General features: G+C 41.3%; 1 protein-coding gene across 1 annotated transcript in view; it reads left to right on the top strand.

Moving 5' to 3' along the window:
• The window catches only part of URB1 (URB1 ribosome biogenesis homolog), a 51,933-nt gene extending 35,212 nt beyond the window's left edge, over window positions 1–16,721 (top strand). The window contains exons 29-39 of the mRNA XM_061453630.1: window positions 1,453–1,624; window positions 2,185–2,287; window positions 6,587–6,747; window positions 7,119–7,230; window positions 8,133–8,239; window positions 8,766–8,909; window positions 9,677–9,786; window positions 11,814–11,990; window positions 13,015–13,256; window positions 14,902–15,504; window positions 16,312–16,721. Of these exons, the coding sequence (XP_061309614.1) occupies window positions 1,453–1,624; window positions 2,185–2,287; window positions 6,587–6,747; window positions 7,119–7,230; window positions 8,133–8,239; window positions 8,766–8,909; window positions 9,677–9,786; window positions 11,814–11,990; window positions 13,015–13,256; window positions 14,902–15,504; window positions 16,312–16,517 (2,137 nt within the window). The 3' untranslated portion in view covers window positions 16,518–16,721. The remainder of the gene's footprint in view (window positions 1–1,452; window positions 1,625–2,184; window positions 2,288–6,586; window positions 6,748–7,118; window positions 7,231–8,132; window positions 8,240–8,765; window positions 8,910–9,676; window positions 9,787–11,813; window positions 11,991–13,014; window positions 13,257–14,901; window positions 15,505–16,311) is intronic.
• Window positions 16,722–19,136: the final 2,415 nt, after the last annotated feature.

Here is a 19,136-nt window from a genome sequence, read left to right on the forward strand (position 1 = left end):
CAGCGGAGGAGGGATGTATAATCTCTTGCATTAACACATATATTATTAGTTTTGGGGTACTAACATTGTATCGTAGAATCACTTAAGTTGGAAAAGACTTTTAAGATCATTTAGTCCAACCACAAACCAGGCACTGCCAAGTCCACCACTAAACCGTATCCTAAGCACTACATCTACGTGGATTTTAAATGACTCCAGGGATGGTGATCAGTGCCTTCCTCGTCTTTCACCAGTTTGGACTGTAGCTGTCCTTATAATGCAACCTTGCAATACATCTACATGCTTCATAAGAGAGAACTATGTATTTTATAAAATAATCGGTTTGTTTTCAGGCCTGTGCCCAAGCAGTCACAGTAAAGTCTGTCGCTAACAATTCTTACATACAGTGATGGTTCTGGCCTGCTTTGCTCAAATGCACTTTTTTGGTTTTGAGGTATGGGCATAAATATTAACAGCAGTGTAAGAGCACTGTCTCAGGCAGTTGGAGCAGGACTGGACATAGAGTTAAGAGCCTTTCTTAGCTTTTTCTGAGGATATAGATAGCCTTGCAGCCTGTGAAAGGGGAGAGTAAATAAAGGTTCTTGTTAGCAGGGAGCTGAAGTGGCTTCCAGAAGCCAGGGCTCTGGCACTAACCATATCTTGCATAAATCTTTACCAAAAGTGTTTGCAAGTGGGAGGGTGTTACGTAAGGAGGAGACTGATTTCAGAGGTAGTTAGGTCCCGAAACTTTTGTAGCCTTTTTAAAGGAGAAACAATTTTATACTGTGCCCTGAAGTGACTTGGTAGCCAGACACTTGGTTAGAGTTGATCCCAGCACTGAGGTGTTGAGTGAATATAGAGGACATTCAAGATACATATTGTACAGGCAACCCAACAGAGCCCAACTTGTGTTATGAATGGGAGCCTTCAGGGGCTGGGTGATAAGAAGCCTTAAAAGCATGAGGCATGCTGCTGGCACTACCCACATAATAAATGACAATATCAATAGCACTTTAAGCCCAATGGCAAAGTAAGTTGGATCTAAGGAACAACTTGGAGGAGAAGAGTAGGGATTTATGGTTTACTCAACTGCTGTGATGGTGGTTTGAAACACCAATTGCATTGGAGACAGCCTTGTCTGACCAGGTCTTGATCACTGTCTCTTCATGCAGCTGCTGTTATACTTACCTGCATTTACAGCTTAAGTAAGAAAAACATTTTTACTGAGAAAATAAGTTCTGACTTGGATTAACAGAGTAGGAAATAGTTAACAAGGCACTCTCAGATTGAATTTGAAAAGCTTTTGGATGGATGAGAAAGTGTAACCAAGGAAACAAGTCCTAGTTTCAAATTCCTACAGGATAGTAAGTACAAGTGAAGGGAAAATTTAAATACTAATTTATATCCTCTGTAATTGCTTTTCGCTCAGTACTAGCAGTCTGTTGACTAATGCCTTTATTTTTAATGTTTAAGAATCCTGCTGTGGGGTCCAGCTGCTGTGGAGCATCACAAAACTTGCAAGAGTCTAGGAAAGTCACTGTGGCAGCAGCCAAGCATGGAGGAGATTCTGTGTCTGCTAGATCGAGAAAAGATGATGAAGACAATTCTGTCTTTCCCTCAGCATCGCCGCCTTCTGTCATCACAGGTGCTTTGGTTCAGACTGCTGAATATTATCCTCCTTTTGAAGGAGAAAGAAACGTAGAAAAAGAGCCTTTCACTTTAGTAATTTCTTTCTAGAATTTGTGTAATACATTGCAATTTGCTTACATGAGGAGAGTAATTTAAACTCACAGGAAGGCTGGAATTAATTATTTAGGTGGGCTTTTCAGATGAAAGGCAATATATGAACCACATCTTGTTGGCAGGTGTGATTGTGCAGCATTGCCATGTATGTGAGACCAGAATTTGACTTTTAAACAGTTGTTAAATTTGACTGTCTGAGGATCCAGTGACAATGGGCTCTTCAGTCTTTTGTACAGTTTGCTAAGATGCTTCTGTAGTTGTTTGTGCTGCTCAGGGGGAGTAGTTTTGGAATGCTGATAGCGAAAGCCTGATTTAAACACAAGCACGTCTTATCCTGTGTTGCATTATACTTTGTAAGGTTTAGTATCTCCTGCTTCATAATGGAGTGGGGTTGGGGAAGCTTGAAACCAAGCTGCACGTTGGTAGTGTTCCTTACAAATACTGGTTTGGATTTGTTTTCAGGAGATTCAAGAGTCGCTGTATAGAGATGAAAGTGTCAAGAATCTTGGTGACTTCTATGATCCCTGTTTTCTACTTCAGCTGTTTAGTGAACTGACCAGACCAGGTAAAGTGAATGTTTCTCTTTGGTACTTAGCATCATTTTATTCTGCTGTGAGAGCTGCAGGACTCCATCTGTAGCTCTGTTAGTCTCAATCTAAGAGCTAATACTACAGAGAAATTTGTTCCTTTGGAGAGAAGAAACGTCATTTAACCATCTACTACATTGTATTGTAATTTTCAGAATGACTTAAAAGGGTGATAAGGTATAATTGGCATTAAAGTTTTAGTTGTTTTTTTTTTAATTACTTTTCAAAATAGTGCAGTATATTTAATGAGATTTGGCTACTCAGAAATAGAGCAACATAGCAGCAGACAGGCATTCCTGCTGAGCTGCTCATGTCCAGATGAAGAGGTCATCCCTTGCAGCTCTTTTAAATGTGGTGGATTAACCCTATGTAGAGGGACTGATCTGAAGATGAGGTTTTTCAACTGGAACTGGAAATAACTTGGAAGAGACAAAAAGTGGACAAAGGTTTATGTTCTCTATCAAGCAGCAGTCTCTATACCATGAAAATCCAGCACAATGTAACTATAAAATAGCATAAGAACAATCAGTAGAGAATATTCTCCATTGGAAGGTTGTATTTTTTTTTTTATGGTGTTACAGCAATAAAGTGATCAAAAGAGGTGTGGGAGGGATGGTACCTTCTGCTGTTCCATGCAGCACCCCACCTGTAGCTGACAGGAATGCTCTGATCTGGGGCTGCTTTGTGGCTGAGTTTTTGGGAGCAGTAATTGGACCTTTCAGCTATGTTCTCAGCAAGAGCTGAGCAGAGATAGTGCAGGTTGGAGAATGTGCCCTGCAGTGTTGGAGGAGTTCTCTGGGCATAAACAAGAAGCCACAGTGAATCTCTGCAGGGGTATTGCTTTCTGTGAGGGACACTGTGACTGAATTGCCTGGAGATCTGGCCTATTACAGGCTGTGGTTGTAGTACAGGGAAACTTCAGCCAACTCATTTTCCATCAGACGAAGATGCATGGGGCCATTGTACATCATGAATAGGCTTGTGCTCAGAATTGTTGGAAAGTTTGATGAAATCTACATAGTGCTTGAAAACTAGTTGCTTAGCCTCACTTTCCTTGTTTGACGTGACCCTGCTTTAAATATGCATATTGCTGCTGTACTTCAGAGGCACAGTCTATTTAGAGAGCCCTTAAAGATCAGTGGGAGGTAAATATCATAAGGAATTTCCTAACCAGTTCTCTCCCTGTGTTGATTATGGTTAACCACTGTGTGTTGCAGCTGGATTTGGCTTTCCACAACAATAATATCAGAAGCACTTGGCAGGCTGGTAACTGTCATTCAGTGAAATCATAGTTACAGTCCTTCTTTATTCACTTACACCTTCACAATATGGTACCTGTTTAGTGTGATCTTAGCCTAGACTTAGCTATAGTTATAAACAGCTCTGTATAATTTTGACAGCAGTAAAAAGAGCTGTCTTTTAGGCTACTGAGGAAAAAAGGTACCAGAACTATTTTGCCAATAGGAGGGATTTTAGACAAGTCAGTTCATGCTAGGAGATTGTTATTGATGAAGAGCATGGACAGACAGTGTCTTTTGAACCTGGGTATAATAGCTGGAAAATGCACTGTCATGCACCCATCATCATCAGCCACCACCTTAAATAATGGGAGGGATTTGGTAGCTGTTGGTCAGCCTCAGCAGCACTACAGTCAGCCAGTGAGGACAACCACTTACTTCTGTGGGAGCTCTTGTACATAATGTTCTTGCGGAGCTCTGGAGGCAGTGGCTTTCCCAACACAGGCTGACTCTAAACCTGGAGAGGAGAAAAATAGTTCCTTTAACTGCTCTGTGCTGAGTGAGTGTCTGTCTTAAGTGGGGCATTTTTAAAGGGCCCAAGTGATTCATGAGATCAAGTCCCATGGTGCTCCTAAACCATGTCAGCTGCTCTTGGAATTCCCAGTTCCTCTTTATTTATTTGCTCTTTGTACGGGCTGCACAGTGCCCTGTGCACAGATGTTATATAACTGCTGGATTTATAAACACAGACTTGTTGCACAGTATTTAATGCTTACTGAATAAAAAGTAAGTCTGGAGTTGGGCAGATAGCAAGTTCTGCCTAACTTTAGCTCTGATAACCATCATGTGGAAAGCTTTTCCATCATGGTTCTCAAGGTACTTTAAACAAACTGTATGTCAGACACATAGAATTAGCTGCTTTTTTTTATTATTATTTAATAGCTTGTTATTTTATGTTCATTGTTGAACATACGCTGCAAGGTCAGCTGAATGGAAAATATTTCCACTGCAAACATGCAGTGGAAGAAAGTTTTCCAAATAAATCTTTCCATGACCAGCGTGAACTTTACTGCTGAAGTGGAGACCTTGGATTTCACTCTGTGGTACCACCACATAAAATTATCCAGTTTGTCTGTCTAGTTGTGTATATTAGTAGCTCTCAAGAGGTGCAGTCTGAAGGAGAGCCAAGTGGTGGCTTTCAGTAAGGGGGCATACAACACATATTTGATCCTCTACTGAAGAGGGGTTGTTTTATAGGCCAGGGCTGCATGAGATGTCTGTAAGTGATGGAGAATCCTATGCAGACTCACGAGTTTGCATGTTCACTTGGGATTCTATAGAAAGCGTCCATTTCCCAGTACTTACCTTGCACCCTTGCATCTTGCATGAAGACTGGGAAGTGTGGAGTTACTTTGCAGCAGGCAGAAGCAGAAGACATAGATTAGGTGTTTCTCTGGGCTCTGTTTCTGCTGCCCTCTTGTTGCTACTCCTCTCGCCATTTTTACTTTGGCAGTCAGTAAGTAGCCTTGCCCAGTGCCTGGAAGTACACGAATGTAGAGTTCTATCTGCATGAGCTCTGGTGATACGGGAGGAGATTTGGTAGCATCTAGTGACATCAACAAATGAGGATCTTTTTGCTTATTAGGGGAATGACTGAGGTGTTCTGCATTGTGCCAGTGAAACTTGATGTGCTTTGGTGGAGTGGTGTAGGGAAGTGTATAGTAATTGGTAGTATTGAAATAACTTGTAAAACCACTCACTGAAAGATCTGTACTGCAGTTCAGTAATGCCTTTGCATTGGTCATGCAGCAGTGGGTTGACTGGGAGGCAGTGCTGGGAGGTGGAGACTCTGCTGTTGTCTGGCCCATACTTAGCAGGGCTGGGTATGAAACTGCCAGGCATGAAGTTGGAGTGCTGGCAGTTGAGGAAAAGATGGGAGAAACAGCCCACCTGCTTTTGCAGGGACATAAATAATCTGTGATTTTTACATAAATATATATTTTTGTATATATATATATTAGTTGTGTGAGGGTGGTGGGGGGGGGAGAAAGTCAGTGGACCAAATATAGGTGCTTGTCAGTAAGACTACAACCCTTTCTTAAATAGGAGTATTTGTTTCTCAGAAACTTCCTCTTGACCTTTCAGTGTGAATTACAAGAAAATACGTGAATATTTTTGCCAAGCTCAGACCTGCAGTACATCTGCACTTTAGCTGGTAAAATAGAACTGAGGTGCCATTGTATTCCATTACTGGTGAATGTAATAGAAATAGTGATGGAGGTAATCCTGGGCATTTTACATCAAGTCATCAGTGGGTAAAACATGCAGCCCTGAAATGAGGTCTAAGTCCTGATGGCAAAATGCTGTAGAAGATAAAGGTTAGATTCAAGGGTATGGTTTTGGGTTTTTTGCTGGATACTGTTCATTGCTGTATTTTGTTTGTCCAGAAGGGCATAGGGGTACAGTTTAGTACTTTGCTTGGAACATGCCTTACCCGCAGTATCTCTTATGTGTGCACAGTAACAACTGGTGTGGCTAATAGCTTATTTATATATTCTTCTCCTGTGTGTGCTATTACAGCTCTTTAGTGCAGATAGGCTTTTCATGGGCTGTGCTGATTATTCTTTCAGGCGCAGACTTACCAGGCACCCATAAAATGTTCTGAGGTGGAGAATTTTCCCTCTTGACCTTCTTTGCACTTAACTTTCATGAAACAGTGAGATATGTGATTCCTTTACAGACTTTTCTCCTAACTTTGCGTGGTCTGGCAGACAGAATCATCTTGTCTCATGTAAATAAGACTAAACACATTAATTTCAGCTCATGTAAAGCATTCCTGTTCAGAGTGATTTGCGAAATACCTTTGTTATTTAAAGGAGCCTTCACCTAGCAGTGAAGTAATAGTTTGTAGGGGTAAATCTAGAAATTGGTGTTTATGAATAGAAGTTTTTTAAGGATTACAGTGTTGTTATATACTCTGTGACATGTCAATATAATGCACTGGGTGTTTCTCTTTAATGTCCCCCTCTTTCCACACAGAGTGTGTAGTGGCATGTCACAAGTTTGTTGAAGTCAATGCTCTGGGTCTAACAGTAGCTGCCCTTAGCAGCTATGATTCCAACATGAGAGCAGCTGCATATTTTGTCCTGGCTTCCTTTCGTTCTCATCTGGAAGGAGCTCGCTTTCGAGAGCAGAGTCAGGTAAGACTGAGCGCAATTGGTAGTTTGCCAGGTTAGAAATTTTAGGTCATGGACATTTATGGGAGAGTTTCTGCTTTACTCATCCACCTACGTGCACATGGTGAGAGAGCTAAAAGAAGCTTTTTGTCCTCTATTCCACTGTTTCTCACCTATTGCTTTGTGTTTCTTCCTTTACAATCAGTGGGCAGAAAAAGGGGGAAAAATGTGTTCTATAAATATGTAGAAATTTTATTTGTAGGAATGGAAATCTTGATGGGATTGGTATTTGATTTATGGCCTGTGAAATACCCTAAAAGCTCATTTATGTATTCACACTATCCCATTGTTGGATTATGGTTCAAACTTTTCTCCCTTGGGCTCTTGTGCTGCAGTTGCTGTATCTCTTGGATGCTGTGCAAAATGGAATCAGGCAGCCAAACCTCAGATTTACCTTCTCTTTGACCCTCTACATTGCTCGTGTGGCACAGCAGATTCTAAAGCCAGGTATGGTAACTTGCTGCGTGAGTTGAACTCCTGGAGTGAGTCACTGGAATAATGTCCTTAACCAATACTGGAAGACGAGATAGTGTGACGCTGATAGGAGCCATGAAGTATGCTTTCCTGTGTTCCAAAGAAAAGCTTTCAATTCTGGTGTAGTCTGCCTTACTGGAGAAGTGGGAAGTGCCATTTTGATTTGTGTACAAAACCAGTCTGATCTATCAGGGATGGTGCCACTACCTCCTCATTATTTTGGGGTGGAGGTGGGCAGAGGACGAGATGGGTGTGAGTACTGTTCAGCAGATTGGCCCAAGTTCAGTAGGCCTTAGACACTGAATCAGCATAAGTCATTGCTGCAAAGGTGAACCATGGTGCTGGGGAGTAGTTCAGTTTGGAAGGGACTTTGTGAGATTTCTAGCTAAGCCCTCTGCCCAAAGCAGGGCCAGCTATGAAGGCAGACCACTTTGCACAGGGCTTTATCCTATAAAAACTTTAGCCCATAGAAATAGGCCCTCTGGGCAATTTGTTCCACTGCTCGTGGGCAACATACATGGTCTGTGGGTTAAAAATTATGAAGGATTATCTTGAAATGTGGAGAGATTTGCCTCTTACTTTGCTGCAGATTTCTGTTTTGTGAATGAAGTAACGTTGTGTTTGCTGAATTCAGAGCCATGTTGAACGTTTATCTTCTCACCTGCTTTGTGCACATTCTGAATGAGCTTTTCATTTTGGAGAAGAGGAAGGATGGTCCGCAGTATAATCAGCCTTAGAGCAGAAGGCCTCCTCACTATAATGTACTGTTCTGACTACTGCCTGAAATGCTGGAAAGCACGTGTTCCATTTATATTGCGTGGTTGTGTTTTGTGAACATTGTCCTCCTCCGCAATAACCATTGTTTCTCTTCACAGAGGAGCATATGTATATAAAGATAAATAGATTCCTTCTGTCACACCAGTATTTGGACCTGAGAAAAGTACCAGGGTTTTTCCAGCTTTTCTACAGTTTTGATTTCGAGGTAATGTAAGAATCCCATTTTGGGTATCCACTCATTCTTTAGAAAATAATAGAAAAAAGCCATAAAAACTCAATGAAATCTTACTCTTCCATAGGTACTTAACTAGAGGTGTCTTTGTTTTGTTTTATATTGCAGTGAGAAGTATTATTTCTGGGTTTCTTTGTTGTTTTCTTAATAGTAACACACAATAAACTCATGAGTTGTGCTGTGCTCTTGTAAGCCCAACAGAGTGTTGTGCCCTAGCTAGCTTACATTTGTATTTGAGTTTAGAATATTGATGTTGAGTTCAACTGAGGTGTTCTAGAAACAGCAGCTTTTAAAGTTCCATTAACAGTGCCTGTTTTGGCTGCAAGAGTAACTGTTCCTGATGGATATTACTGATTAAATTTGATAGAGATGAAAACTGAGCAGTCCAGAAGTAGCTGTTATGCGTTGTGCTGGCACTCCTAGGGAGTGAGGGGTTTTCTGCTTCTGTGAGCAGGCATTATTTTGAAATGCCTGATAGTATTTTTTCTATGGATTCTAGTACAAAACAGAACGTGAGTGGATTCTCAGATTTCTTGGAGAAGGGCTGCGTGATAAACATTGCTATGAGCTTTATGACTACCAGAGGATTTTCCAGGTCATTCTTTCCTTCTTCAACAGCCCTTTGTGTGATGAGGGCTCCCAGGTAAGAATTAAAAAAAAAACAAACCAAAACAACAAACCACCAACAAACAAACCCCCACAAACAAGCCATAAACCCCCATAAAATCACAAACATTTGCATGGCTTGCAGGTGTTAAACAAATACAAAGCAGAAAGGGGCAGCTGACTCGGCACTTGCTCTCTTGAAAATGTTTTTCTTGTTGATTTTGTGAATGTGTGAAAGGGGAAATAACTGCTTATTTCTGAAACAGAGTCACACCCTTGTCCCCTGAAATTGGATCATGTCCCTGCTCTTGTGGAACCTCACTCAGTTTCCTCAACTGGCTGTAGTTGTACTTCTACGGCTTCTTGGAAAATATTGCAGATACTTCAGTTTTGCTTATATGGTCAGGGCCTTTGCTTTGTTAGGTGATTTTATTCCCTAACCAGCACTTTACTTGTACAGTGCTTTAGCATGTGAGAAAACTCACATGCCAGAAGCTCTCATTTTCATGAGCATCCACTCCAAGAAATCCAGTCTGCTAACATTATCTAGGTATCAAAATCTTGGACAAAAAAAGATGCCTTAAGACCTCTTTTTTGAGAGGGGCATCTGTGTGCATGCAGCATTGAACAGAGAATGTGCTTTCTTCCCTGGGGTTGCTAAGAACATATGATGTTTGGTAATACATTTTAAGTTGATCAGATACCGGAGAGATTGCTAATTGTAACCTTCTGAAAGATTGATAATAGTTATATCTTGACTATATTCTAATTCTGTAAAAGAACGAATCATGTTTTCTGTTTCAGAGTCGTATTTTGGAGATACTACAAAATGCTGCCTATGTCACAAGAGCTGCCTATGAGCTCATACAAGATCACAGCCTCCTAACCTGGATAGTGCACATCTTAGAAAAAAGGTAATTAGGGAAATAGTAGTGAAATGGGCATAATTTTACTATCCGGTAAGAATAATAATGCAGCTGAGTATGAAAACAAGGGTTACGCTTGTGAGGTGGGCTGATGCCAACCTTATGAAGTTTAACCATGCCAAGTGCAAGGTCCTACACCTGGGTCGGAGCAATCCCAGGCACAGCTACAGGTTGGGCAGAGAAGAGATTCAGAGCAGCCCTAGGGAGAAGGACTTGGGGGTGTTGGTTGATGAGAAAATGAACATGAGCCGGCTTCAGTGTGTGTTCGCAGCCCAGAAAGCCAACCGTATCCTGGGCTGCATCAAAAGGAGCGTGACCAGCAGGTCGAAGGAGGTGATCCTGCCCCTCTACTCTGCTCTTGTGAGACCTCACCTGGAGTATTGTGTGCAGTTCTGGTGTCCTCAACATAAAAAGGACATGGAACTGTTGGCACAAGTCCAGAGGAGGGCCACGAGGATGATCAGGGGACTGGAGCACCTCCTGTATGAAGATAGGCTGAGAAAGTTGGGGCTGTTCAGCCTGGAGAAGAGAAGGCTGCATGGAGACCTCATAGCAGCCTTCCAGTATCTGAAGGGGGCCTATAGGGATGCTGGGGAGGGACTCTTCATTAGGGACTGTAGTGACAGGACAAGGGGTAATGGGTTAAAACTTGAACAGGGGAAGTTTAGATTGGATATAAGGAGGAAATTCTTTCCTGTGAGGGTGGTGAGGCACTGGAATAGGTCGCCCAGGGAGGTTGTGAATGCTCCATCCCTGGCAGTGTTCAAGACCAGGTTGGACGAGGCCTTGGGTAATATGGTTTAGTGGGGTTGGAACTTGATGATTGTGAGGTCCTTTCCAACCCTAACTATTCTATGATTCTATGTGATGGATACAGACATTGCCTGTCAGCAGTTGTGGCATTCGGCACCTAGGACCATACTGGCAGAACTTGCTGAACTCCGAAGTGTTCCCCTGTATTTCTAAAAACAAAATCAAGATGCTTTCACACTGTAGTAGGAGGACTTCATGTTTTTGATAGTGCTTCCTTGAAAAACATAGAAAACAAAATGGCACCTTGTTTTAGCATATGTGACTCTTCAGTTTCAGATATCCACAATTCACATCCTTTCATAGGACCTCTTACACAGTAACTAGCACAGTAATGAATTTGAGCTGTCTACAACATTTCTCCTCCCGCTCCTTCCTCTTCCCCTTGTCTCTCCCTCACATATATGCAGACATGTGGGCACAGACATAGATATGTGTGCACACGCACAAAAATCTCTTCTGCGTACATTGAACCCTGACAGGTTCAAGCAAGGTTTCAGGATCATCTGCAGTGTGATTTGTCTGGACAGGTTTCCAGTGTTTCTCCCCTGTTGTACACCTACCTCTCTTTGGTACAATTTGGTACATTTGGAAGTGAAAAAGCCTGGATTTGGCTTCTGGTACCCAATACTTATTTTGTGATTGTACTTCTGAGAAGTAGTATTGCATCTTCCATATCAAATGAGATTTTTCCCTCCCCCCTTAGAAGCCATATTTACTTTGTTTTTTACTCTGATACTGTGCTGTAAGCAATACTGTTATTACTTAACTGTTATTAACTTAATAACTTAAGTTATTACTTAACTTAAGTAATAAGGAACATAAGGAACCATGCTGTCTTGAACAGTAACTGCTCTAGAGAAATGCTGTCAATGGTTGCAATGTAATGGAATACTTGGCAGAGCTGTATAATGAAAGATGCAAGTCAGAAATCACCATTCTCATGCCAGGGCTGTGATACTACTGTGTTTCCCCAGCTGCAGCAAGGCAAGAAGAGGACAATAACCAGGGCCTCCCTGTGGCTGGGGCTTCAAAGGGATGCCATGTTTTCATGCCCTGATGGGGTCCTAGCTGACAGGCACCTATTGCCATTCATGGCTCCAAAAGTGCACTGGAATATGATCCCCTCTAGGTGATGGACTGGTTCCTGGTTAGGATTGGCCTTGCAAATGGGTGATTGCTTCCTTTTTTTTTTTTTTTTCCAGGTTTCTGGAAAACAAGATATTAAATAAAATTATTTCCTTACTCCACACTCTATGGCTAACAAATTTAGGAGGCAAGAGAGAAATCAAGAATCAATCCCAGGAGAACAGGAAGTTTCTTCCCATTCAGCTTGTAAATGAATTTCTGTATGTTTTGATCACATTAATGAAACACATTCGGTAAGATCTTTTGGGTTTGAGGGGCTTTGGGGGTTTTTGTTTTGTTGGGGTTTTCTATTATTTATTTGTTTTGTTTTTTTATTATTGAACAATTTGCATCTCACCCTCTACCCAGTGTGACATTTACTAAGGCCAGAGGAATTTCTTGGTCACTGGTAGTGTAATGCTTTTTATCCCCTTCAGTTTGAATCTTGAGTGAATTTTGATGGGATTTCTTTGACCGGAAGATATAACTGTTTAAATATGTGGGAAGTAACAGCTGATGCAGTTACTGTCAAGTTCTATATCCTTACTTACTGGCCGTTTTTTAAGCTGCTGTGTTTCACATTTTTCCTGCTGGATTAGAGCCTGCAGTTAGCAATGCTATTTGGTACACGGATCTTTTGTACTCTGAAGTTTCAGACTTTCTGTATCTGTACCACATGTGGAAATTGTAGAAGGAGAAACCGTGTAAAGTTTCTAGACCAGAGTATAGAGAAAGGGTCCGTCTCTTCTCTCTAGATCTAGAGCACCTAACCTGTCTAAGCACAGCAGTTGCAGCAAGAATAGCAGAAAATAGATGGGTAACCAGTTCTGTCTGGGTTCATAACAGCACCTGAAGCTCTTCATGCAAAGTATTGCCACAGCCTGGGGAAACTATCTTTATTTTTATTCCTCCAAATTTTTGAAAACTCATGGAAAATAAAGAAGTGCAGGTAAAGCTCCAGACCTCTGCCTTTTCCTTGCATGCCATCTGCCTTTGTTATTTACAGGCAGGAGAGCAAAGACTGTGTTTTATGGTCTGTTCTGCCAAACGCTAATGGAGCAAAGCACTAGGGATTCAGTGGGAATGAAAGTAATTACTACTGGCATCCTGAGAAACAGAGGTATATGTGCAGAGAACTGCAGGAGAAAACTGTAGGAAGAAACTGTAAGGAGAAAAACCCTGAATTTTGTTTTGTGTATTTTGTGTACATCATGTTTTGTTTTGTTTTATGGATTAGCATGCAGAAAAATACATGGCACTTTCATTTTCTTTCCATAGGACTAATTTGGATGCAGCCAAACTGACTCAGTTTTTCAGTACACTCAATTCTGTGCTGGAATATCGTGCTATAGTTGTTGAGACCTTCAAAGAAATGAGCCGGTTCACTGTGAACGACAGTGTTCTCTCAAACAAAGAGATCCTGCTGCTGCTGCATAAGTGGAGTGTCGTCAAAAAAGACCTGCAACTGCAAGAGGATGTGCAGAGTCTTGCTCAGAAATACCAAATCAAAGAGTTGCTTAGTAAGTACTAAAATATTTCAGGAAATTAAGATTGTTGAGGTTGTTACGAGCGAACCAGGCAAGTGAGGGAAACTGTAGGAAGTTGAGTTAATTTCTTTTGTTGGACAGTCCGATACAGGTTGGGGGAGGAGGAACAGAAATGGAAAGTCAGTATTTCAGGTCTTTGTTGTAGTGATTTCTAACTTGAACTCAATTCTGGAAACTTTGGAGAAACACAGTTTTAAAAAAGGAAGGAGTTTAGTTGCAAATCTAGTGTCAGGCTTTCAAAATTTGTATTCTTAAATGAAACCTTAAAAACCTTCCAGTGCCCGGAGGCTTTGTGCTCAAAGATCTGAATCATTCTCAGTGTGGATGAGGGACCTGAAAGTGAAATATGGGTAAAAACTATCCGTAAAGTAAGCAAATGTTAAATTTTCTTACTGCCATCAGAGCTGGAAGAAAGCAAAACTGCATTTGGACTTGTATGACTTCTCTTGTTATCTCTGTGAATAAAATGTACAAGGAACTTTGTAGTGAACAGCGTAAACAATGCTGCTTTCCTGCAAATACAACTGCTCTTGGTGCACATTAGAACTTCTCCATCTTTTTTTTACTGTTCTGTATCAGTTGAACTAATTATAAAGGTATTGCTATATTTAAGGGATGCTATTAGTTTTTCTAAACTAAATTTCAGTGTCTTTCTGAGGATTTTTCAGAGAATTATTACAGTGACATCTGTAACTCACTGATTTATTTACTTATTTTAATCTGTTGCTCCAAGCCTCGGGAGCTTATAAAGCAGTTACAAAAAGTGGACCCTTATCTGAAATCTTGTTTCCAAGGTAACATTTCAAGAGTTGTCCCCATCCCCTACAGCCCCCAGGAAGAATGCTGAAATGCATGTAGTTGGCATTTCTGATGATTTTCTCACTGACTCTAGAAAGCAGATAGCCATAAAACACTCTGTGTGGTACGGTGGTGGCAAAGGGCTGTTACTGTTTGGAAGCTTCGCTGCTCCCCATGGCATGGGCAGCGTCTAACAGAGGACATCACCACATCACAAAGTTTGGCTGCCTATCTCTTTCCTTAGAGTGGGAAATTCACCTGACTTGGCTGGCAGCACATCTCCAGACAGACACTCATCCCGGACGCGGCTGTGCTGGAGGAAGGCAGGCTTCACTGCTTTAGCCTGTGCCACTCCACAGTAGCAGCGTGGCTGTGTTGATACCTTCCACAGGCAGGCACGTGCTATGCTTTTGCTAGCCCACAGGATAGCAGCTTGAGCATTTCCCGTGAGGTGTTGTGAATCATAGAATCAATTAGGTTGGAAAAGGCCTTTAAGATCACGTAGCCTTTCTGGCAAAACTGTGTCTTGTGGACCTCTGAAATACTGCCTTGGTTTTGCTGGGCTGTGGGCCAGGGTCTGGGTGGCATTATCGCTCACCTCAAAGTTAGGCAATCCAGTTCAGACAACTGTTTCAGCCTGTGAACCACTGGGAGCTGCCTGTAGCCCATTTGCTCTGAATTGCACAGGCTCAATGAGGCTAGTGCTTATCCTTTTAGCAACTGAATCAACACATAATACTGTCTGTCTTGCATAATTTTGTACCAAGAAAATCCTGTGAAGTCTCTGATGTTTGTTTTGGTGGTGGTTTTCTTCTTACAGAAAATATTAAAGAAAAGAACAAATCTCAAGCCTCATCTCGTGCATATCATCACATTCGGAAAAAAGATGAGATAGAAAGAGAAGATGACACTGCTGCATACCTGAAAGCCTCCGAGCTGGAGAAATGCAGAGATCATCTGAATTCCATACTTGCCCACTGGGAGCCTGTTTTCCCAGCACCACCTGTCAAACATCAAGGGGAGCCTCTCAAATCTGCTGAGCTTGCAGATGAAGCAGTCGATCTTACCTGTGCATCCACTTATGTAGTAACTAAATGGCTAGTGAAGTCCATGGTTGAGCACAGCCTCAATATGCAAAATGTGTCCTTAATTCTGCGTTGGCTACAGAATTGCATCTTGCCACATCCAGTGGCAGTGCAGGAGATGCTCAGGGATGAGATGCTGAGAAACAACATCTTCAGGTTTTACACCCAGGTCTGTGAGGCCAGCAGTGGAACAGCTGGACACTTTAAAGAGCTCTATTTGTTCAGTTCAATCATGCTTCACCTAATGGATGCTCAGGGCCTGACCAACAACAGCTATCATGAACTCGTGAAAATGTTGTGCTTGTCAGCAGAGACGGAAGAGGACATGAACAAGAAAGGTAACTTGTCTTTTCCTTTTCACTCATGTAACAAGGCAGTAATCACAGAATTATATAAGGGGTTGGGTTGGAAGGGGCCTTAAAACTCATCCAGTTCCATCCTCCTGCCATGGGCAGGGACACCTTCCACTAGATAGGTTGCTCAAAGCCCCATCCAGCCTGGCCTTGAACACTGCCAGGGATGGGGCAGCCACAAGTAAGTAGTTCCATGTCTTTTTTTAATTAATCAGAACAGTTTGAAGTTTGCCCATGTCCATTGGTGCTCATAGCTTCACAAAGTAAAAACTATGCCTTTGATGGGATGGGTGCAGGGATTGATAGCACAGAATAGGGTCATGCTGTAGGTAGGGGCTTCTACAGTTGCACTCCTTCAAAGAAATCTTCCTTTCTAGGACTAAAATGGAGTTCAGTGAGGTATAAAAAATGTAATTGCAAGGGGAAAAAAGTCTGCAACAAATGAGTCCATGTGGGCATGGGCTGTAATCCATATGCTGTTCAATATTATCATTTGACAGCAAAAGCCACAGTTCAGTATTCAAACTGTTTTATTTAAAGAGGTCAGAAGGTTGTGCTAAAAAAAAACAAACCTGTTTTCTTCCCTTAATGTGAGGAGGAATCATTGGGTTTGCATGGGCAAACACCCCACAGATTTTACATCTAGGGAAAAGAGTTAGGAAACTGTTTTAAAACATAGGTCTGGAGGTAAAATGGTTTGGGTTTGTATTGAGGTAAAATGGTTTGGGTTTGTACTGCACTTGGAAATAGAAGAATGTCTGTGCTGATTGTTCTCTAATTTTTCTTCCACAGCTGTTTGTGTATTCCTGACTTCTGTGTACATTGGGGACATGTGGCTTGGAGCACAGGAGCCAGATATGTTAATAACCCATGTCAAATTGATCTGCAGTAGCACAGATGATAAATTAAATGATGATGACTTGGAAACTCATAAACAGGGAGAAGAAACTATTACGGCTCTTTGCAAAACCCTTTACTTGGCTACATTGAGGCATTAATTCAGTGAAGTGACACTTAATCTTGAATGTTATATGCTCTGTTGTCATTGCTGTGAGCTGGGAAATCCTCCTTAACTGTTCTCCCTACAAATCTAACTTGTCATAAAGATCAATATTTTATTACTATGTGCAGACTCGGAGGAGGAAAATTGTATTCATCATCTGTCAGTGGAACGTTACAGCTGTAATTTTCCTTTTCTTGAACAGTATGGGACACTGAATGTTATTTATATAATTTTTATTACAGGCATTTTTAACTTCATAAAGAACCAAAAAAGACTGCTTAGTGCATTGCCTCTGGACTGTATTTCAGTGCCCATGTAGTCAAAATCCGTCCTGTCTCCAATATAATACGGGGAAAAAAGGCTGCAGAGCTTCACCACAGTGTGGTGTAACTGCAAAGAATGGGTTGTCAGAGGCTTAGGCATGATGATTCACTGTTCTTGAAGAACCTGGTTTCTTTCAGGATATATATATATATATATATATATATATATATATCTAAGCCAGTATGAATAGAAGACTGAAACCTGGAATCATGATGGTCTGGGATTCTCCTTGTTTTTAAATTAAATGGCTTTTGAAAGCATTTATATTGGAGCTGGTTGTTTTTATTCTTCTGTGTTTTCTTTTTTATTAGAAAAGTCCTGATCATAGAGTCACAGAATCATAGAATCAGCGAGGTTGGAAAAGACCTTAAAGATCAAGTCCAAGCACTGATGGGACTTGCAGTAAAGGCCTATCTTCTCTCCACTCTGAAAAGAAGAGAGATAGAACTAAAACCTAGGTGACTTGCCACTTATTGATTCTCTGTGAAATCTGATAAAGATTTCTTTAATGGGGCCTGGAGGGCAGTTTAATATCCCGTTCCAGATATGCAGACATGCATGGCCTGAGATGGAGCCTTTGAAATGTAAAACCATAATTTATTAAATTGACTCATGAATGCGTTGTGCCTACATACTTTGTACAGATTCTGTACAGGGAAAAAAGCAGAAATGCACACTCATTGTGATGGTTATTTGATTTTGGTTGGTTGGGGTTTGTTAATAAACAAGTGAGACTCAAATAATGAGGGTTGTTTCTGCACATAAATATTCTTGTCCTAAAGAAGCGATGGTATCTGTATGAAGACTTGATGAAAAAATAGCAAATATTTCTTGAAAATGCTGCAAGCCCATGAGAGGATAAATGCTGTGTCATGTAAAGTCCTCAGCCTCTGATATCAGGAAATCTTCTTTGCAATGAAAAATACCCCAAACCCCTTATTTAATTAAAAATACCAATCAGAATGAAACCAGAGGAGTTCCTCTGGCAAAAGGTGTGTTTCCATCTCACCTAACTGGAAAAAAATACTCATAACACATAGGGGAGGAGTTTTTCAGCTTTCTTGAGGGACTGAGCACATCTACCAGTGATTTATATCATGATTTGCTTGAGAGAATTAAACAAGGTAAGACCATTCAACCAGAGGACAGTAATGCAGAAACGTACTTTCTCTACCCAAATCTGGGGTAGACCATGACTACGTCCAGGGCCCATCTTGCATGTTGGTTTGCGTTCCTTAGAGTAGTGTATCTTAATCCTGCCCAAGTGCACATGAAGTGTTCAAACACAAATTACGATCTTATGGCATAAGTATCCAGAAACGCCCATCAGTGAGTACTTATCTCCCTAGCTTGTAATGTTTTGTTCATATTTCCAGTACTGCTGTTACCAAAATACTCAAGGTTGGAGGAGAGAATTGTTCATACACATTTCTTTCTTTTTAAATGGTAGTTTTGGAAACAAAGAGAAAATGAATTAAAATGAGCTGACAATTTAAAGCTACTAGCCTGTCAACGTAAAATACATACAGCTCATATGTGCTTGCCGATAAAGAGACTGTAGCTGTGCTATTTGGGAACTTTTAAAAACAAAGCTTGATCTCTCAGCACCTCTGAGCTTCAATATAGTTTAGCAATGTGGCAATTAAAAGTTTATTATCAAGTCCTCCTAGAAACAATGGCCAAGTATCTTTAAAAGGCATAGATGGTTAGCATGTAAGGATTTGTGTGCCTGAATTACTGCCAACATATTCAAAATGCCTTTGAATAAATCATATATAGATGGAGAGTCATTATTTTAAGAAATTAAGCTTGATGAAAATAAATTGTGGAGAACATTTTGGAATGGAAAACTTGCTCCATATATGTGCCTGTGTTTTAAAACAAGGAGTTTCTACAGTTGAACACAAGTTACTCACTTTGTTGTTGTCGTGATGAGAACCGTGTGGATGAAGCTCCAGAGTGCTCTGCAGCTGGCCCAGCGGTGTGGGCTGCCCTCAGGCAGCATTGCCAGGACAGGCCTTTTAAGCCTTTTACTCAGAATTCACAACCACCCAGAAGGTCATACTGCTTCTGGCGTGCCTGTTGTATAGACCCATGTACAGTCTGGGGCAGAGGCTGGGCTCCTCAGGATATGGAATGGATCTTGGTGCTGGGCTGCTGGTGCCGGTGCTCAGGTGAGGGCACTTGACACGTTAGCAGGAGAGGACTTCATGTAGCATGAGTGACTGGGCAAACTGGGGTTTGTGGGGGTAGTGGTTTGGGGTAAACCTCACAGAGGTCATCTATGGCT

Source organism: Pezoporus flaviventris, unplaced genomic scaffold (assembly GCF_033815535.1).
Source record: "Pezoporus flaviventris isolate CSIRO_AGI_PZ_B2104156 unplaced genomic scaffold, CSIRO_AGI_Pfla_v1 ptg000015l, whole genome shotgun sequence".
Lineage (NCBI taxonomy): Eukaryota > Metazoa > Chordata > Aves > Psittaciformes > Psittacidae > Pezoporus > Pezoporus flaviventris.